This window comes from Opisthocomus hoazin, chromosome Z (assembly GCF_030867145.1).
Source record: "Opisthocomus hoazin isolate bOpiHoa1 chromosome Z, bOpiHoa1.hap1, whole genome shotgun sequence".
NCBI lineage: Eukaryota > Metazoa > Chordata > Aves > Opisthocomiformes > Opisthocomidae > Opisthocomus > Opisthocomus hoazin.
The window spans coordinates 74555282-74576204 of NC_134454.1; the positions used below are offsets into that span (position 1 = coordinate 74555282).

The 20923-nt window shown below is 41.6% G+C and overlaps 1 protein-coding gene across 1 annotated transcript in view; it reads left to right on the forward strand.

Annotated features, from left to right (window-relative positions):
- Positions 1-20675, forward strand: part of PLCXD3 (phosphatidylinositol specific phospholipase C X domain containing 3) — an 81192-nt gene extending 60517 nt beyond the window's left edge. Inside the window, exon 3 of the mRNA XM_075411591.1 lies at positions 14258-20675. Coding sequence (XP_075267706.1) covers positions 14258-14414 — 157 coding nt within the window. The 3' untranslated portion in view covers positions 14415-20675. The remainder of the gene's footprint in view (positions 1-14257) is intronic.
- The last annotated feature ends 248 nt before the right edge of the window (positions 20676-20923 follow it).

Below are 20923 nucleotides of genomic sequence, written 5' to 3' on the forward strand. Positions count from 1 at the left end.
GACCTGTTGGAGCGGGGCCAGAGGAGGCCACAAAAGTAATCTAAGGGCTGTAGCACCTCTGCTGTGAGGAGTGGCTGAGGGAGTTGGGGCTGTTCAGCCTGGAGAAGAGAAGGCTCCAGGGAGACCTGATTGTTGCCTTTCAATACTTAAAGGGGGCTTATAAGAAGGCGAGGACAGACATTTAGTAGGGTGTGTTGCACTAGCACAAGGGGCAATGGTTTTAAACTAAAAGAGGATAGATTTAGATTTAGACTGGATATCAGGAAGAAATTTTTTACAACGAGGGTCGTGAAACACTGGAGCAAATTGCCCGGAGAGGTGGCAGATGCCCTCTCCCTGGAAACATTCAAGGTCACGTTGGATGGTGCTCTGAGCAACCTGATCTAGTTGAAGCTGTCCCTGCTTATTGCAGAGGTGTTGGACTAGGTGACCTTTAAAGGTGTCTTCCAACCCAAACTATTCTATGGTTCTGTGACGTTTTTGTTGTGGTGTGTCTCAACAAAATATCCATCCTGGCTTCACTCCAGGAGGATTTTATTTTATTGTTGATGCATCCTCTGCAATCACTTGCTATATTTTTACAAGCTATATAATGTATTTTTTAGTCTAGCTTTTCCCTGATGTCTGTGATGTTTGTTTCATTTGTGGTATATAGCAATGCTATTTCATAAGTGTGGAGTTCTCATTAAATAAAATATGAGATCAATTCAGAAGTTACCAGTATTACTGGAAACAGGAGACTTCTCACAATGTTTGCCTATTTTTAGTGCTGATCAGAACTATCAAGAGCTCACCAAATCATCGAAACATTTTTGTTTTTAAAGCTAATTTGAGATCACATCAGTGCTATATTGGTTAATATTTTATTTCCTTTTTTGAGTTTGGTCTACAGTTGTTAGTTTTGCTAGATGTGGCAGCAAGTGCACTTTTGTGTAAATTGTTTCAACCCAGAGATTACAAAACCATTTGTTCTTTTTCCCACTGGTGCAGCTTTTTATTGAAAACTGCAGATATCTTAAAGTCTACTCATCTTTTCAGCAGTGCATCTTTCAGTGGTTTTCTCCAGGGAGGTCTATTTTAGCAGAATAGTTTATGTCACAACATTTCAACTTTGTACTTCTATTCATTCTGTCTTGTCTTCTGATTTATGTTACACTGTTAATTGCAATATTTAATGCTGTTTCTATATTCACAGCTTTTAATTTTTGTATGCAGAAATAGGTCTTGAACTTTATTTGATGGGAAAGGCCAACATTTTTATTTGCTTTCTCATTTGAAACAAAATGACATTTTGAAATGCTGGAGTTTCTCACAGAACAGCTGTTCTTGGTTTCAGGCCGGATCTATTTAATACCACATGGGGTGTCTAGCACTGAAGTACCCAGCCTTTACTTGCCCCTCGATATCACTGTTGATCAAGTGGCAGTCTGCAGAAAGTACCATACTTTTTCTCTCGTTCCTAATGTCCATTTTAATTTTGCTTATGACTATTGGAAATTACAGTTTTATCCATTAGCTATAGGATGAATACCACTGGCCAAGCAAAGTAGCAGTATTATTAGCAATAGTAATTCACTTGTACATGGTGATAAACACTGTAGAAGGACAGAGTTCTTCAGGGAGACACTATTGTCTAAGTAATACAGTGGTGTATCTCCAGGACCTATACTTTTTTGCAGGAAAAATAAGTCCGAACCTGTTTTTAATTTCTCTCTGAGAAAGGTCATCTTCATTATTTTGGTCAAAAGTGAAATGGCCCGACTGTAATCTTTCAAATTTAAAATGATCTGAAGTCAAGGTGGACAGCATGATGGTAGATGGTAGAATTAGTGATGTGGGATGATGCAATGTGGAAGAGTCTGACTCAGCTTTATGACTGGTCTAAAGTTCGCTGTCAGTCATGTTGCCATTGATTGCATCATCTAGACATTTCAAGGCTGTTGGCTATGAGGTTGAGTTAAAAGAAGACTATTGGCATTAGATTACAAAATCTGCCAGTAATGAATATTAAAAAGGATGGCTTAAAGATCAGCAGAAATATCTACCACAGTTAAACAAGCAGATTTTATTCCTTCCTGTGCATTTTTTTGAACAGCACAGGAATTAAACTGTACTACTGCTACCTTAATGATAGGCCCTTGTGAGATGGTTAAAATAACTGTATTAATCCTGTTTATCTTCATGTTAAGTTCTGCTATATTCGGTGTGGAGCTTGGAAGTTAGTTTTTCATCCAGTGTTTGAATTGTCAGGATTCCTCTTGGAGCCTGCTTTGCGACTCTTGATACCACTGGGGAAGATGTTTTATAAAAGCTGTAAGAAGTGAATACATTCAAGCAGAGAGGGGAGTGATCTGTATAATATCCATAGCAGAATTGCTGAAGGACTAGACTCTGAGCATTTTACACATTAAAGCAGACCTATGAAAACAGTGGCTTAGAGTGGAGAGCAGCAAACATAATGCCCTTATCTGAAAATGGCAGGAGAGTGATCTGAGTCCCTCCAAGCTCTAAGGAGAAGGCAAGACTGAAGAGCTTAGCTGGAAAGAAGTGATAAAGATACAGAGGTTAATGGAAAGTAGCGTAAATGTTGATGAGGTTTTGCCAAAGGTGGGTGGTGTCAAACGATCTTGATTTGTTTTGTAACTAATTCTATGGAAACTTTACAGGAAAATTTTGGGGATTTCAGTAGTGTAACTGGTAAAGCGTTAAGTAGGATATTATCAACCAAAATGGAATTTGGGAATCAGAAATGGAATTGAGACTGTTTGGAAGCACCAGACTGAAGAGAAGGTAATGGTAGCATTCCTCATAAAGCCTGGTTGTCTTTACTATTTCCATGAAACACCTTGGATTCAGCTGTAGGAGACTGCTAATGGAGTTTGCTGATGACAGAAACAGGCTATCATTATAACAGAGGAAAGCTGAGGGGTAGCATACAGCAAGAACTGGATGCCTGCAATATTTAGAAAAGAGCTGGAATTCAGTGGTATGAAATGCAAGGTCATAATGGTGGGAGCGTGCTGTGTTAGGGTGGGATCTCATCAGCTGGGGAAGCTGGGCAGGGCAGATGCCCATGGCTGGCAAATCTGATGTATCACCCATGGCTGGCAAATCTGAGCCCTCAGTGGATATCATCTACGAAAAAGAGCAGTGTCCTATTGATATGCACCGAGGCATTTCCAGCATGTGCAGAAAGGTGGTGATATTGCTGCCCAAGGTGAGGGCAGCATACCTTTTTGGAGATCCTGTGGAATTCTGATCATTCATGTTCTGGGGAGTAGATTACAATTGGAACGGATGCAGAGAGGTACTACTAAGTAGGATAGTCAAGGAGTGAATTGCTGAAGACATCTAGAGAGCTTGTCTTGTTTATCCTAGCACAGTGAAGCCTGAGAGGCTGTGTGGTTACTGTCTATAAATATCATAGGGGAATAAATATGAAGGAGGTAAAAGAACAGTTTAGGCTAAAGGCCAGCGTTCTCACAAGAGCAACAGTTTTACACTGAGTAAATAAATCTAGACTAGAAGGTGAGAGGAGGGCTCCTTGCCGTCAGGGCAGTGAAATTTTCCAACAGTCTTAAAGCTGGAAAAGTGTGAGTGAGAAAGCTGACTGCTTTTAAGATGAGCTTTGTCAGCTTTTGAAAGAGGAACAGAGGTCATTAGCAGGTTCCTCCCAGGCCCCCTTCTACAGGAGGACAGCACGACTGCTAACTCAGCTTTTCAAAGACAGCTGTGGATGGTCTTGTCTGTGCCGCTTGCTTTGTCACTGGATATGGGAGGACAGGACCGCATGGCGCAGCGTTCCTCTCCCTGCTCGGCTGCTTGCAGGAGCCCCAGGAGCACTCTGGTCTGAAGGCATGGGAGAAGCCAGTGCCCGGGGATGGGGAAGCAGGCAGTCTTGCAGTATTTGTTCATAGCCCCATTTGTTGTGAGAGGGGTCAGAGAAGTCGGTGTTAAGGGGACAAATTCAGGAATGGCAGGAAGATAGCCCAGTGAGCATGTCTTCCCCAGCCGTAGCCAGAACAAACGCTTCTGTGAACAAACACTGTGAAAGAGCCGTGGCTAGTCTATAATATCTCCTGGGTACTGTATTTGGCATAACTACAATTGGTATAGTACAGGGTTTATTATGTAAATGCTTTGGGCTTGTTAATACTGGGTTGTGAGGAAAGCAAGTGGAAGGAATGAGGAGCAGCTCAGGGAAGGTTGCTCCTGGTAAATGATTCACAGCAATGCCCAGGATGCTGTTTAGGAGGATGTTGCCTCTGGGATCCAGCTGATTAACAAAGCTGGTTTAGCTGTGTGAGGCCAGAGCTAGAAGCCAGAAAATGTGTGAAGGATAATAAGCAGCTTACTGTCCCGCTCCGGTGAGATGGAGCAGTCATTGTGGAGGAGCTAGTGGGTGTGTGATGCAGCCTGCGGCCTGGGTGCTGGGCTGGGGTGCTGGGTGGCAATGGCAGCAGTGTGATGAGGATCCTCGGTGCTGTGCATCTATTGATACAGACCTTGCAAGGGAAATGATAAACCTAGCTCGCCACATAAGGGCTTGTGAAGAAGGAGGTGGAGGAGGTTCAGTCCACGCAAAAACGCAGTTCCTAATATGGTCACAGGAAACAACAGCAGGAAGCAGAAGAGGTGATGCCTCAGATGGAGAGAGGTACAGCAGGGAGGTGTTTTGGTGCTAAACAAAAATATGCTGGAAAAACAGATTTGTAAGCACACTTGATACTATTTGTGAAATTGGGTCAAACGTGATGACTAATTGTATTTGAGGAAAATACGTAGGAAAACATTTCAGCTTTATGTTTTCTAACTTATTGGTTTAGAAATATTGAAGTGTTTTGGCAGTTTCAAAATAACTTTGTTTTAAAATGGCACATAATTTTAAATTATTTATATTTTAAAAGTCCAAAAAGTAAGAAAAGAGTGTTTAATTGGCTACGTTGAAAATTAACAAGACATTTAATTTTTTTAATTAACTGAAAAACTGTATATTCCTATATAATTTTGTCCCCCACCATCTCATTTCCTGACTTGTTTTAATCATATCATTCAAATCAGAGCTGTAATTACACTCAATTTCCACTACTTGGATGTGTAGCCTGAAGCTGATTCCTCTTGCTGTCCAGATAGCAGCAGTGATGAAAAATTACTATTTCCCTGTACCTTTTTTCAAAGGCAATTATTTTTGTCATAATTTTCCATTTAAATTTCATTGGGCAGTTTGCTTCATTGTAATCTACTGGCTGATGTTTTGCAAATGAAGCAGATTTCCACCTTCTCTGAAGAATCAGAAAGTGTTAAATTCCTGGGAATGCTGCAAGACCCATCTCGTTACTGAACTTCCTCTGATTTGAGTATGGTTATTTTCCATGCATTTTTCAACGTTACATTCAGTATGAATTATTCTACCATATGTCTGTCTGAATAATGTATTGTGGAATAATACTGAGCAAGGCACTATGGCAAACACGTGCGTGCAGTTTTATGCACTTTGGTTGTCTGTTCTCTGCCACGGCATACTCTGATTTTATATCTCTGCTTGGTGGAACAAAAAAATTAGAACCACTTAGAGCTATTTATCTGAAAGAAAATGGAAATTGCTTTGCTCTGTGTTCAATAGTAAAGGATTCAAATACAGGAGAGATTTAGTTTAATTTTGAAGCATCTGTGGGAAGAAAACATTACTTTTGCAGGCTACAGTATTAGACTAAAAAATTTCTGTATTTTACCTAAGTAATTGAGATTTATTGTACTATCTATTTCAACGGAAACTGTGCAATGATGTGTGAAATTCTGTTACAGGCTATACAGCAGAGTGATAGTGCTGGCAGCCAGAAGTTTCTTTAATAAACTCTGCCTTCCACCTAGCTGCTCTGCTTTCCCTGATAGAGATATGTACCTTTTTAATAACTTTTCCAGTTACTCAAAACTGGACTTTTTTCAGAATCACTGTGCTCATTAATTTGTGTTCCAAGGATCTGGGCAAGGCTAAACACTGGTAAAAATTATCTCTTCTTGTTAACTCTATTTCATTGTTCTCCACATTATATTTCAGAGTATTTCCTCCATGCAAAGCCTTTTTTTTTTTTTTTTAATTCATTGCCTTCTAATCTCTCACTTCTTTCATACATCATTCAAATTTTACATGCTCAAAAATGTGAGTTTTTGTAACAAAGGTGGGAGCCATTGGCAACAAATGAAACTGTGAACTGGGGAGTAGCTGGGTAGTTCAGTACTTGGAGTCCCCTAGCAAGTTCCTCAGCAGGAGATCTCTTTGAAAGGTCCCAGGCGATACGTGGTGGCAACCCTTGGAGAAAATGAAGCCGTTGGCCAAGTTTGGTGGAGGAAACCTGGGTCATGAATGGTCTGGTAGTGACTACAACGTACACTGGTGACCAAACAGTTCCTGCTCTGCAGTCAACTCTTAACACCTGTTTTGAATGGTTTTAATGCAGTGATTAAAGTATGATGAGTCTATGAATAAATCATAAATATTTTTTAAAGAACTAGAAGATAAAAGGGGAAAAAAGCCCCAAACCTGTAGCTATTCCCTTGGCTGGTGACAGATGTTTTCTCATGTAAAGCAAAGGTTTTCTCTGTTTCACCAGCAGTGGAATAAGTTCCAGTTCTTATTTCTGTAGTCCACTCTTACTGTAATTTCTGTGGATTTCTTGGCGTTTCTGGAACAGTCAGATTTGTGTCTGGAGCTGGGACCAGGAGCGACTGTCTTAAGCAGGTAAACCATGCCACGTGCAGGTATCTGTGTAAATGGGTGTTCAGGCTTATCTCTGCTGGGGCCACAAAAGCTTGAAAAGAATGACATCTGAACAGAACTCGCATCTCTCTTCCTCTTCTGTTTTCATAGCTTAAGACTTGCACCACTCTTAAGAAAATGGGAGATGTTTCTCTTCCATATGATCTCCAAAGAGATAACTGATTACAAGAGCAGTTGATGAACTGGTCTAACTTTATCTGCTGGAATACTGAAAAAATCCGGGCTTTGAACACAGGCATCCTCATGGCAGGCAGTAGTTTTCCTATTAATCCATGGACTACCATGTATTTGTCCATGTTATCCTAACTATGGTGTGTTACGAGACCTTGCTCAGTCATGATGTAAAACCTAAGTGCCTCACTTTGTGCGGTAGCCGGTCAAGATTTTAGCTCTGGCATTTCCCACTTCAGCTCCCCACTATGTTGACAAGGAGAATAGCCAAAATACTAGAGTTGCCTCATTAATGAGATATTTTATAACACAGGGTCCACGGACTGCTTTCCTGTCTTCATTCATCATGCTGTTAGTTAATGCTCTAGGTGCAATGGCTAAAAACACAGAATCAGGAAAAAAACCAGGATGTTGAACATTAATTGCCTCTAGAACCATCATTTGCTGCTATTAAATATCCCATTGCAATTTTTTTGTACAATCATAGAGGTGTAAGTTCAATAAATTCAGATGAAGTGTTCTTTGAAGGGAGGGTAGGAAAGGCCCTTTTGAGATCATTTCTGCTTCTCCTTAAAAATGAAACCCAGAAAGCCAACAGCAGCTGAATAGGAGAGTGAACACTTCTGGCCCCTGGCGACTCTGCAGAGTACAGTGCTATGATCAATTACCTTAAAATAGTAATCTGACCCCAGCACGGTATTCTGTGTTATCTGATTAGATGCATTTCCAAACTGCATAAAGCAATTGGAGATGACTGAATTATAGATAAGCATTTCAGAAGAACAAATTCAGGGATGTTGGAAGTTAATGTAGGTAGTTCTTGCAACGTGACAGCTCATGGGCAGTGTAATGTCCATTCAGGATCTGGGGAAAGGAATTCCCACCTGTGTGCCTTTGAGACTATTAATAATAAAATTTCACCCAGCATTGCCCATATTTTCTGGTTCTAGTCAGTCTGGCCTTGGTACTGCCAATTTTATGACCACATTACTGCTGCCTAGAGAGGATCTGAGGGGTAAGGAAGTACATCTAAGGAGTTCCTTCCCAGCCCATTCCCGCTGAGCTCATGTAAATCTCTGTGCTTCACTTCATTGGTTCCTTGGTTGTGCCAATTCAACAATTTTTGAGGTCCTGGTGTAAATCAAATATCTTCAATGAACTGGGGTCTTTTGGAATAGAGGGAGAGCAAAGATGGCTGATTTGTTTCTGTTAATTCAGACCATTTCCATGTGCTGCTTTTTGTTTTGTCCTTACAGGTCTATTAGTGCGACTGAGAAAATGGTAAATTTTCATCAGGGGACAGAAACAAATGGCTGGCTTCTAAAAGAAGAGGACCTTTTAAACTAGTTTGGGGACAGAAGAGAATTATGGTAGAATGGTGTATTGTGGAATGGGACCTAAGGTTCATGTTCTTCAGGGAAGCTTATTTACTGATGAACAGTAAATCTTTAGCAGGAACAGGGTGAGGACCTGGTGAATGCTCTTGAGTAGAGCACCTTAGTACCATTATTTCTGGTGGCTCCAGTTGAAGCTAATGATGATGTATAGGGATATTTTACATAAGGATGCTCTGAATACAGAGGAAGGTTGTGACATGTCCATCACTGGAGGCTTGTAAGAACTGATTAAACCAAACATTTGCCAGGAGTGGTTTGTATAGCTGATCTTTGTGTAGTTGATCCTGCCCAGGCTGAGCTGGATGAACTTAAATGACTTTCCAAGGTTCTTCCCTGTAGTGATTTTTATGATTCAGTGACACGGGAGACATCCACGGCTCCCACTGGAGCGATGAATTGTCAACATCCTTGAAAAGCCAAAGTCAGTGTGTGGTGAGTTATGGCTCCAGAATTAATCAGTGTTCTTGCAAACGTGGGTAAAATTGGATGGAGGGGGTGAAATGTTAAAAGAGTGTAGGGATTCAGGCTCGTAGGAGTACGTTATCCTGCAGAGGAGTGTTGTTTTTCTTGAAGAGTAATGCCTATTTGCGAAAGGCTGCAGGGAAGCAAGGTGTGTACCTCACTGGAGAGGGAAGAAATGCTGTGTGTCATTTCTGCCCTGAGAAACTGGACCCGCTTCAGTTCGCAATGGCGTTACTGGTAATGGGTGCTTAATGCTAGGCAGCATCACACTCTGTAAATGAGACCAGTTTCTCACTCTGGGTTAGGTTGTACTGGCTCCCTGCACTCCAGAAGAAAACTTATTTTCTGCCTTTAGTGATCAAACTCTCATTAAACAGTGAACAGCCCTTTTGTTTTGTGTTTACAAAGTTGCTTTTACTCCTCCTCTCCCTTGAAAGCTCTGCGGAGAGGAACGGCTGTTTCACCACAGGAGGTCCTGTCTTAGAGCACTGCTGTCGTTAGTCTTCTGTCACGTTGTCAGGCTTTGATGACTCAGGCAATAAAAAAAACCACTCCTCTTTCTGAACTAAAATAGCCTAAGAGCAAATTTTCTAAAGCAAATTTTAATGCAATTAGTTAGGTCATATATTTTTTCTGAAAACTCATAATAGGACTCGCTGTTTTGCTACTTGAACTGAAGCTACTTGAATGTTTAATTATTATTTTTTAAACAAAATTCAGTACCGTTGGAGTCCACGTGAGATCTTTGATAGACTAAAAAAAAAAAGAGGTCTTGAATATTCAATAGCTTCGAAAAGGGCTGTGCATATTTTATAGTTTAGGGCAGTGTTTCTCAGCTGAGTTCTCTAATGCATCAGAAAATGGTTCCTCAAAGAAGTGGAAAACTTAAAAAGAAATCTGCACACATTTCTGTTTATATGAGCAAGCAAACAGAACAGGGAAAATAGAGGTAGTAAAATAACTGTGAAAGCTAAGCCTGGATTTTACTGGTTTGTAAATGAAAATCACTGTAGCAATGCTATGTGAGAAAGTATATGGTTTCTCAACAAAAAAAGGCTGGAAACGGTGATGTAAGGCATGTTTGCGTCATGATGTAAGCCGTCCTGATACCCACGCCATGCCCAAATGAAAATACCTCTGACCTAGTGAGGCACCGCCCAGAGATAAAAGCTTTGGTCTCAGAAGAAATATAGCCATGTCAAACATCTCTGCGTGACACTGCCGTTGTCCAGTGTAGTTAGGTCCCTACTGCCCCAATCTCCTCTGCTCTCCCCTTCTCCCACAGACATTTTGGTGGGTCCCAGAGCTGCTGCAGGAGGCTGCTTGACAGCGTGGGTGGCAGCGTGGACCTGGCCACTGGTGCTGAGGTGCAGTGGTGATGGGCTGGGGCTGGACCACAGCCCTGCCCATGAGGTCCTTCCACACCGCATCCAGTCACATCGTTTTCACCCCCCTGCTTTCTCGCCCTCCTGGGAGTGCAGGGCAGCAGTCTGGTACCACCTAGTTCCCAGTCAGTCCGAGTAAATGATGTATTCTGTACATTCCTTCAGCACAGAAAATTTTTTGCCAAGATGACTGGTCTCAATCCATAGTCAAACCAGGTAACGTGTTGTTCCCTTGCTTCCCCATCACTGCTGAAGGTCCCCAGTCCTGTGGCTTTCCCTTCCCTCCCTTGCCAGTGCTGCTAGCCCTCCCTTCTGCAAGGGGAGTGGAAAAAGGAGCCAACTTCAGATGCTGGTTTGCGGGGCAGTGCTGCACTGGCCTAGCAGGGTCAGACCTGGCCAGCCCCAACCCAGGCTGGTGGAGCTGCAGCAGGGTCAAAACCGTGTCCTGGGTAGTGGGTTGAGAGGAGGAGACACCTCTCTTTCTGCCCATGCAGGTTTTGCTGGTGGGCACACCTTCTCTCTTCCCTGGCTCTAGGCTAAGGCAGTTAGCACCCTTCTGTGTATATGGCTCAGCGTTACACAGTGGCTTTTGCAGCCCGTAGGGGTTAGAAGCAATTCCTTCCAGGAACTGGGATTGTGGCAGCAAGGGCTGGGCTGCTCGGTGGTGTGACACAGCCGACTGCACGAAGTTTGAGGGCTGATGGTGTTCTGTGTCTGTCAGCTTTTCCAGCTGCCTGGCTCTTCATTTGTGCCATGTTAACACAGGACTTTTCATCTTGTATGCCCTTCAGAACTTTTACTCATGGTGCTGAAACCTCACAACACATCTCTTGAGACCAGTAGGACTCTTGAGCAACTCATCCAGCTTTTACTACATCATTTACAGTGGGGGCACCTGAGGCACAGGAGGGCTGGAAGACTTGAGGTTGCCCTCAGGAGAGCTAGAGCCTGTCCTGCATGCAGTTTCAATAGTGGCATTGCTACTGTTATGACACTGTTACATATACGCTAGCGCAATGGAGCTGTGGATGTAGTTACAGTATGACTACACCACTGTAGTTACTGGCATAATGGCAGAGTTCACTAACCCTGAGTATCTACGAGTGTGGCCTGTATGCACACAGCTGGGCTGTCCTCAGCCCTTGCAGGGCTGGGATCTGAACCACTGGTGCCAGAGCTCCCGTGAGACCCTTAAGCATGGACCTGAACAGCCTCCGCAGGAGAACCAGGACTTGCCTAACACAGAGGTAGCGCTGCTTTCAGGGTTTGCCAGCTGAGAGGCTTGCGTATGCTCATGTGCAAAGTCATTTCTTGTCAACATTGCGAGAATATCTACTAAGACCATGATACGTTCTGGGTTTCTGTGAGCACAGTGATGTAGGTGGCTGCTACACAGCATGGTTTGTGTTCCTCTGACTAAAACCCTTAATGAGAACAATTACTAGTTTGAGGCATGCAGAGGCTGGAAATTACAAGGAAGGGTGAACAAGGTTTGTGCTGCTATCACAAAGGCACCCTGAGGAATGTTAAAGCAGGCTTGTTCTAATAATTATTGTGAGCATGTGAGATATTTGTACTGAAACTGAGCAACGTGTGGTTTCTTATTGATATGATCTGCTTTCAAGATGGTACTATGGGAGGAACATGATGTGTATGTGTATTTTCTATGAATTTCTATTGTAGGCAGAGTTGCATAACTTAGATGAAATCTTTGAGGTCAGTGGAATCTTTTGCTCAGTTTTTTTTTTTTTTTTGCAAGATTGTGTTCTTTGGCTTTGCTATGCAAATAAGCTTTTTGTTGGATAATCTCATTCACTTTTTGACTTACCTTTGAATGCTCTCTAGTCTCGTGAACCAAAGATTTCCATGACTTCATCTAAGAATTTGCGTATGAACAAAGGGTCACGCAGCTCTGTTTTGTGTGAAATATCAGTAAAGTGTAAATAATCCATTTAACCACCAAGCCTAACTGGAGGTGAAATGGCAGGGCAAACTGAGTTTAAGATAGAGCACTAATCAAAAGGAGGCATGACTATCTGTTAAAGGCTGTCTTAAAAAGAATGGAGTAGGAAAAAGAAAATAGTATTTTAGTCTATATGGCTAAGTATATAGACAGCAAACTCTGTAGTCTGAAGACAGAATTACATCAGAAACAGCTTCAGAACAAATAAAGGACACCAAAAGAAGTTTAATTATGCCTTAGGGGGGAATAAAATATCAAGGGTATCAACTTATGCAGAAGGAAGGATGAAAAAATCAGTGCCTGCCTACAATCAATCAGTTCACCATTAAACCTGAAACTCTTTGACCTTAAAGAGGATGATATTAAAGTCAAAGGCAATGTACTGCCATCTTAGTTCAGCCCTGTGTCTTTGTCCAGTGTTCAGCAGTGTCTCTTGCACGTGAAGATGCAGTGGAGTTTTCAACTGCTCTGAGCTGCCTTTTATCATCTTGGTGGTCCATGCTGTTCTGCTGAGATCTGTCCTGGTTCTGGTTGCTCGCGGATATTTTCAAACAGTCCAGGCGTTGCCAGATATTTAACACCTGACCTGTGCCTGTTACAGTTCCACGGAGTGAAGCTTTTCGGGATTATATAAACTTAAATCTAAAGATGTTGTGCATACATGCATGTGCTTCAGGCAGATCAAAATGATGAGTAAAAGATGATGTGTTGCTGGGCTTAAGTGTGGATCTCACAGTGGATTTAAGCACATTTTTCTGAAGCAGAACCTTAGTGTTGTGCATTTACTTGTAAAATCATGGAAGGGGTTAATTAGAACTGCTTGGATTTTTCCTGTACTAAATTGTTTTAAAAAATGACTGATTCTCCTGGCCACCACCAAGTACAATCTGTGTCTGCTAATAGTTCTGTTTTCTTTAGATCTATTTTCCTAAAGCTTTTGGGAGCAGATTTATGTTCAGCATGTTCAACTTGATTTACATTACTGTCAGACCAACGTTTTACATTTACCTTGCCTCTGTGAAAAAGGCTGTACAACGTGCTGACTGAGGGGAAATCACAGATTTATAGATTTTAGAGCAAAGGGAGAATGCGATGTTCATTGAAACTGACTGCTGCCCTGCCCAGTCTGTAGGTTCTTTTATTTGACTGAGCAGCTTGAGGTTGACTGAGAGTGTATTTTTGGAATGGCATCCAGGCTTGATTTAGACTCCAGGTGTTGCAGAGTTTGTCACAGTTGTTGGGAGTTTGTTCCAGTGGTCAAATACCCTTGCTCTGAAAAATCTGTACCTTATGTTTTCTGTTAAATTCTGTCTTCTAAAAGCTGGATCTTGCTGCTTGACTTCCTCAGCAGGATGGGGGACCCCATTGTTTTTCCATAGATACTTCTTGTGATCATTAGTTTATATTTTTGTGGTGTTGAAAAATTCTTTTATACTCACAAACCCAGTTAGGCAGACAGCTTTTACACCCCAGTATTCTCCTGCTAAGGGTCTGACATAATAAAAATACGCCATCCTAGAAAAGAGTGGGGATGACTGTGATGCTTTTTACTTCAATTACTACCTGTGGGTTTATGATTAAATATAATTCACGGCTGGGATATTAATAGTGGGAAAGAAAGGGTATTTGGTATATGCTGTATTTATACTATAGAAATCATGGTTGCTCCATCGTCCCCAAAAATACTATTTTCAGTGGTTCCTTGAATGTGTCAGACATGCTTTGCAAATGGCTTGAGTTCTCTGTTACTTCTTTTTCCATAAACAATTCCTGTGGAGTCATATGGCCGGATGATATTGAAAAGGTATCTGGTCTATGCCCCTGCCCCTAGGCAAGATCAATAATTACTGTGAGCCTGTGTGATCTTCCTTTTGTTATTTTCTACTAAGAAGTTGAAATGCAATCAAAAAATTATTTCCAGGGAGAATGAAAATTATGAAAAGAAGGGTTTTCAGAAAGCCTAAGTGGCAACCTGTGTCCTTTCTCACATGGTTCCCTTAGAAACCAAGTAAGATCAATGGGAGTCACTGTTGGTAAATCCTACCTCGATGCATTTATCTCGCTGCTTTATGAGTAATTATTGTTCCTGTTTTCTCCATAGGGCTCTTCCTGCAATGATGCAGTGGGTCCGAACTCAGACACCAGGAGAAAGTGGTGTGAATATTATCACTGCAGATTTTGTAGAACTTGGTGACTTTATCAGCACAGTCATAAAGCTCAACTATGCCCTGGATGAAGGTGAAGATGACACTACTTGATAGTACTACAATATGTGTGTTGTTGCGTTACTTAGAATTTAAAAAAAAAAAAAAAGATTGCATTTTAAAAGAATTATCTTGATCTTCCTATAACACACTGAGGTGTTTAGGGCTTTAGTGGGTGGGCGTAGGGGAAATGTTTTAATCAGTTATGATCATTTTTTACATTTGTGTTTCATGTGAAGAGCAAAACTAAACATGTTTACAGTGTTTGATAAAAGAAGGCCATTTACATGTTTTCCATGACGTACCAAATGTGATTTGTTTGTCTTCTATGGTTATGAACAGTGCCAAGAAATTTGCTGCTTTTGGAGCAATGGGATGTGTGGGCCCTCTGCCTGCCCACAGCAGGATTCCTGACGGTGTGAGCTTTACACCGGGACACGAAGGACAGTATATCTGGCCTGAGAATTTTAAACTGCTGCACTTCATCTGTTAGGTGGTTTAACTGATTGTGTTTATCAGTGAGCTACAGGTTTAAATGCCTTTGTGAAGTAAATCCAAAGTCATGCCTCCAACACACGCATAATCAGTAGACAGTAAACGTGTATTATGTAGCTTGCACAGAGCGCAGACTAAATCCTGCTTGCTTTTCATTTTCAAAATGGTGTTTACCGATGTCTCTGCCCCAGATCAAGCCAGCAGATAGGTGGTGCTGGCCTAACTCTGTACTAGGAGCTGCCAGTGCGTATTTTCCCTGGATTTAGCAGGAACGAAGTTAGGCCAGCTTTGAGCACCACTTCCTCCCAGGATTCATCTTATTTAAGAGCCTGATCCAACGTCCACTGAATTTACTAAGAAAATTTTGTGTGTCTAGCATGGATTAGGCATGGGATAAGTAAATTGTGTGTATTGTAAGGTGGGCAGGATTTTGTCCCATAGCAGAAACCTGCTTTCTGCAGGACTAAAACTGCACTTAAAAAAATAGGTGCAGTCTAAGCTTCTCTTTAAGGCAGCTAGAAACACAACACTTGTCTGCTGATTACAAAAAAAATCAGTGCCAGTTTCATCAGTGAAAAACTGCTGTACTAAAAAGCGTACTAGTTCAATTTCTGGCTAATAACAATACTCTGTAGTCCTTAAATTGTTTGTGGGATACAATACTGCCTAACACAAAGCTGGAAGTCTACTGAATGGCACTGTTCTAGCAGCAGAATAATCTATTATCCTACTTCTAATAAAACATATATAAAGCTCAAGTATATGGAAAATCTACTGATTTATAAAATGAGAGCCTTGCAGCTGTATGGCACCTACCTGGATACAATGCAATCAGTCACATCTCCTGGACACATCAATGCACAGGCACGCAACTTTGGAAAGCAAAACATTTCATTTGTGCAAAACAATAGATGCTATAATGTCTTGCTAGGAAAACGCTCTTTGAAACATTGCAGGGCTTTATGGGATAAGGCTAAGGTCAAGGTTCCATTGGTACTACTAGAACTTTCGTTTCAGTTAGAAAGAGAATGGCATCATATGTTTGCTGTTTTCTGACAAATGAGAAGGACTAAGTTTAAGGAAACAAAAATGGTCTGATCTAATAGGTGGGTTGCTGGGGGAGTTACAGGGTTTTTGTTGTTGTTTTTAGCTTGGAAGAAGCGGAATAAAATGAACACTTGCTGCTGTTTTGTACTGAGAGGGTGCCTTGGAAAAGGTGTGTATGTGTGTGTGTACTGTGAAGACACAAGTGTATGTGTAGTATAATGACACATTTAAATGTAGGTATGTGACACAAAGACATCCATGTACACTTGCTTAATGATATTTGGGTTTCTGGGAAGGAGTATTGTAGATTTGGTTGAAAAAACTGTGCAGGTGTTACGAAGTTACGATGCCTCCTTCAGTAGCTGTTTTTATTGTATAGTGTAGGACTGTAAGATTCATCCCCAGTGAAATCCGTGATCTAAGCCAGTTAGGTTTTTTACAGCGTTAAAACTTTTCCTGAACTGCCCCAAAAATTTTCAAAAAGCCACGACCCATCTCTGCATTGAGCAAAGGGTAGGACTGTAGTGCTTTCACCCACACCTGAGCAAGATACGGGGTGGGTGATGCACTTCGTTTCCAGTTTCCACAGGCTCTTCAAGCAAAATTCATGTAACAGACATGTAAAATGAAACACGAGCATATGTTTTTTTTTCAACCCACCCTAGGTGGGTGTCCCACATGGAAAAATGAAAATGTTTCCTTATGCATTGGTGATGTGGTGTGAAATGTTATTTTCCTTTTTTCATTTAGCTGGATTTGTTTGGTTCCAGATTCTACCTGTCATCCGTCAGCTACTTAAGTATAGTCAAAAGAGTTAACCTATCTTTTTAATATAGTAATCTGAATCCTTGGGTGGAGCAAAAAATAGGTTTCTTTTTCTGGGTTCTGACTGAAATTATGTTGACTCTGAGAGCGTCAACAACACTGAGTTCCTTCTGGGACCCCCGGCTCAAACACACACCAGACACACCGAGCTTTTTGCTTACACAGAGGTGTACTCAAAGCAAATGTTCTGCTGTATTTAAGAAAAGTGTGTGTGCGTGCCTGTATATATGAATAGATATAGAACTGTCTTGAGCTTGTTAGCATTGTTATGAAATGTTCGCTTAGCGTCAGTTTTATTCTAATTATCATTTGGGTGCTGGAAAATAAAAGCAAAGAAAAAAAAATCCTCTGAGAAGGATAATAGACAAATCATATAGTTTCTCTATTAATGGGGAAAAAAATCTTAGCAAAATGTTAGATTTTGGGGAGGAAAATTGTGTTTTCATTTTGCTGTCTATCTTCTTTCTGTTGGAAAAGCACGGCACTTTATGTTAGGGACACGTAAACAAACTTGCCTTAATTACTAAAACAGAAAAGTGTGTGGGGAGGCATACTAGCCATGCTTTTTCTGGCAGTTTCATCTGCGAGACCCCAAAATTGTAAGTCCTGATAGGGATGCACTCCTTGTTGATACAGTTTGGGAGTTCTCGCCAGAAAAGAACAAGCCAGAAGGGACTATGCAGCACAACTGGAGCATTCGAGAGCCCAGTTTCACCACCCATGTGCAGCTGAAACTCTTTAATTTCAATTAGAAATGTACTTATGGGGCTGGGTCAGATGAGCTGTTCTGACCTGACTCATTTGGGTGGTTTCTACACATGCATTATGAGGAATCTTGCATGGGAAATTAGATGACTGTAATCGGCCCATCAGAGGAAAAATACCTGTCTACACTGTTGATCTTCATAAGCATCAGTTTACTCAAACTGTCGTTCTGCCCCAAAATGTTTTTTTTTTTACTTCCTGTGCTTATTTTCCCTCTCACTATGTTCATTGCATGCACATCAGGTAGTAGTGTTTTCTGTTGTTTTCACATGATTACTTGCTCCTTTCTTTTCAGTCATACTTGAAAAATTGCAACTGCACTGCACGACACATGTTGTGCCTCAGCTGGTGTAAACCTACCTGGGTCCATTTTTCAGTTTACACAGGCTGAGATGTCTTTCTTTGGTACTGATCCAACCTGCAGTGATTTGGACCAAATAGCAGCTGGTCCCGGGGTCTGATTCCTGCCTTGTGTGGAGAGGGGCAAGATCAGAACCGGACCACAGGAGCCTAGTTTTAAAATCAGTGGGTTGTTTGCATCCACTTTCTGTTGTTTGCATTACTGGTTTTGTAGGTCCTGCCATTTCAAGCCATATTTTAAACATCTGCATGTGTGTATATATATGCATACATGCGTGAAAGGGAATGTATGATCCTGTATGCTGGGCTAAGTCTTTGTGTCATACTGGTATAAATCTAGACTGTATCTGCTGACTTCAAAACAGTTGATGAAGTTTTACTCTGGGATGAAAGGGAGCAGATAGTCAGTGTATAGTAAGTATATGCTGTGTTGCAAAGGAAATTTGAAATTGCAAAGGTTAACTCTACAATATCAAAAAACTGGAGTGCACAGTGCTCCAGTGCTGTTTATCCTGAACTTAGTATGTGAAGCACTAGGTATTAGCAATGGAGTACACTATTTGGGGATCTTAATCATTCAGTTAACACGATTTTAAACTTCTAAACTCATTTTTAGTGAAGTAAAAGCTATTAGCGTATATGATGTATTTGCCATATCTCAGTGGTAGCTTCTGTGTTATACAGTCAATGTTGTTCTGAATTGTGTATGTTTACCCAGTGATGAGGCTGAAATATGCTGTATAGTCTGTGCAATGTATTGATTACAAGTATGTTGGTGTTCAGTGATCTATTTAGTTTTTACTGTGCTGCTGTTTTGTAGGGGTGTGTGTGTGTTTGGGAGTATGGATTGTCTACAGTGTATGAAGAAATAATAATCCTAAAGGAAAAGGGCAGTTATGTAACCTGCCTTAATTCATTTGCATAATCTTGTTTAAACCCCATGATTATCAGTTCTGATTTCAGACGTTACTGGGGATTGTCCATAAGGCTGACTCCCTGGCTTTATGGCATTAAAGTGTTAAACTTGAAGTTATTTGGAGCTCCCTTAAGTATTGGTAAATAAAGAATAGGGTGTTTTTATGATTGACTACCTTGATGGTACAAGGTGGCAGAGAGGTGGTTTCCAGTGTGGTACAGATAAAATCAGTTCTGTGCGCACACAGCTCCCACCGATGCCAGCAGGAATTGTGAGCATGTAGTTGAATGGCCTGAAATTAACCTTCTGGGATACAATCATGACAGGAGGGTGGTGATACCCTGGATTTGGGGAACTGCCTGAATGCTATGTAATGATGCTCATGTCCTGTGCTGGAACATAGCCGTAAATTCGCAGGAAGAGCTTTGAACTCTGCTCCAATCTAGCTTGGCCTGTAAAAATCCTTAGGTAAAGATGATAAATGTCAGGGGCTGAGAGCAGCCTGGCCTGGCCTGCCCACGTACAGCATTCTGCTTTCAGGAGCCGTGGCAGCTTTGATTAAAAAAGCTACAATAGTTGCCCAGTGGCTCGCAGGACATAGTGCTCTGCCCACAGGTATGACCTCTCTACCATTCCCACAGCCAGGTCTAGCTCTCCGTGCGTGGTTTCTGACTGAGATGCCTCTGCCTGATGCCAAGGGCAATTCTGAAAGATGTACTGAACACAGAGAGGGTCCACCTCGTGCCTGGCTGGTTGGACAGGAGTAGGCAGAGGGTGCCTGCCCCACGGTATGTTTGGTGTAAGGTCAGCTTCAGTCAGAGCCACCTGAACAGTGACTGAGGGAAGGCAGGAGTCTGATTTCAGACCCTCTTCTATTATCTTTGTCTAGTCAAAATGCAGCATCTTCCCACTCTTCTCCTTTGCCTCTGCTCAGTGCTCCTTATCACAACTGCTGCATACACATCCCTGTAACTGCCAGCTGTGAGCAACACTGCTCAGAGTGAGTATTATAGGTTTGTTGTCCTCAGTACACCATAGCAATCCACAAGTTCTTGTAAGATGTTAAGGATAGGGGTCTAAAAGATGGCAGCATCCCACATCTGATGTCCTGGGATGGTTTATCTTCACACTCCAAGTTATGCACACATGTCCTCTTAGATGGGCCTCACCTTGACTGATGAGAATTCAGTTATAAACTTTCTCCCTCCAAATTAAAAATGGCTTGGATGATATGCCAATGAGTATCTCCTAGGAGGGAGACACAGTTAGGCTCTTTCTTCTGCATTGAGATGACACATACTACTCTTTTCCCTCAGCTCTGGGTCCTACAAAAGTCAGTTTGATTGGGAGAGATTCCTCGAGTAGCTGAAATCAGTTTTGCTGTGAAGGTGGAATCCTTAAAGCAGAATCCTGCACTTATGTGGAATTATTATTATTGAAAATAAAAATATGTAGTTTAAAAATATAATTTTAAAAAGAAAAAGGAGAAATATGTGGGCTTGCCAGGACAGTCATTAAGTTTTTGACTGCCTCAATCATCAGTAGCTTTTTGATCCTGTAGGTGATGGTTAGGATGTTACTGCCACACTGCCTCCTGACACTGTTCAGGGTCTCTGTACAGAAGCCTTATTATTCCCACTGAGCATAAATGCATTTGAATAACTTCTCTGTTTCGGTGGGAAGGAGAGTTGTTCAACATCGAGGACATGGAGCTCCCTGTTTGTTGTGCCCACAGAGGTTCACAGAGCTGCACCTTCTCTTTTTAGGATCTATTCAATCGTACTTTAATAAGTGTTGTGTAAAAAATGCCTACAGTTCTGTATAGCAAATGTGAATTTTTATGACAAGAATGTGTATTTAATGTAAAAAAAAAAAAAGAGTAATATTAAACGCAGTTTCTTTGTATCCAGTGAAACATCTAATAAAGCTCTAGTACCTGCATTCTTGGTTTATGGCTTCATTGCTGCATTCAAGACTTTACACGTAGGAGGCTTCTTAAACGCAGGTTTGCGATGTGGGATGGAGTTGGATGTTAGTCCCAGGCTGTGCTGTTATGTTAAGGGCGTGTGTGGACAGCCCCGTGAGGGCATGGCAGTGGGAGCACCATTTCCACGTTGTTGGTGCGGGACTCCTGAGTATCACAGGATGCTGCGAT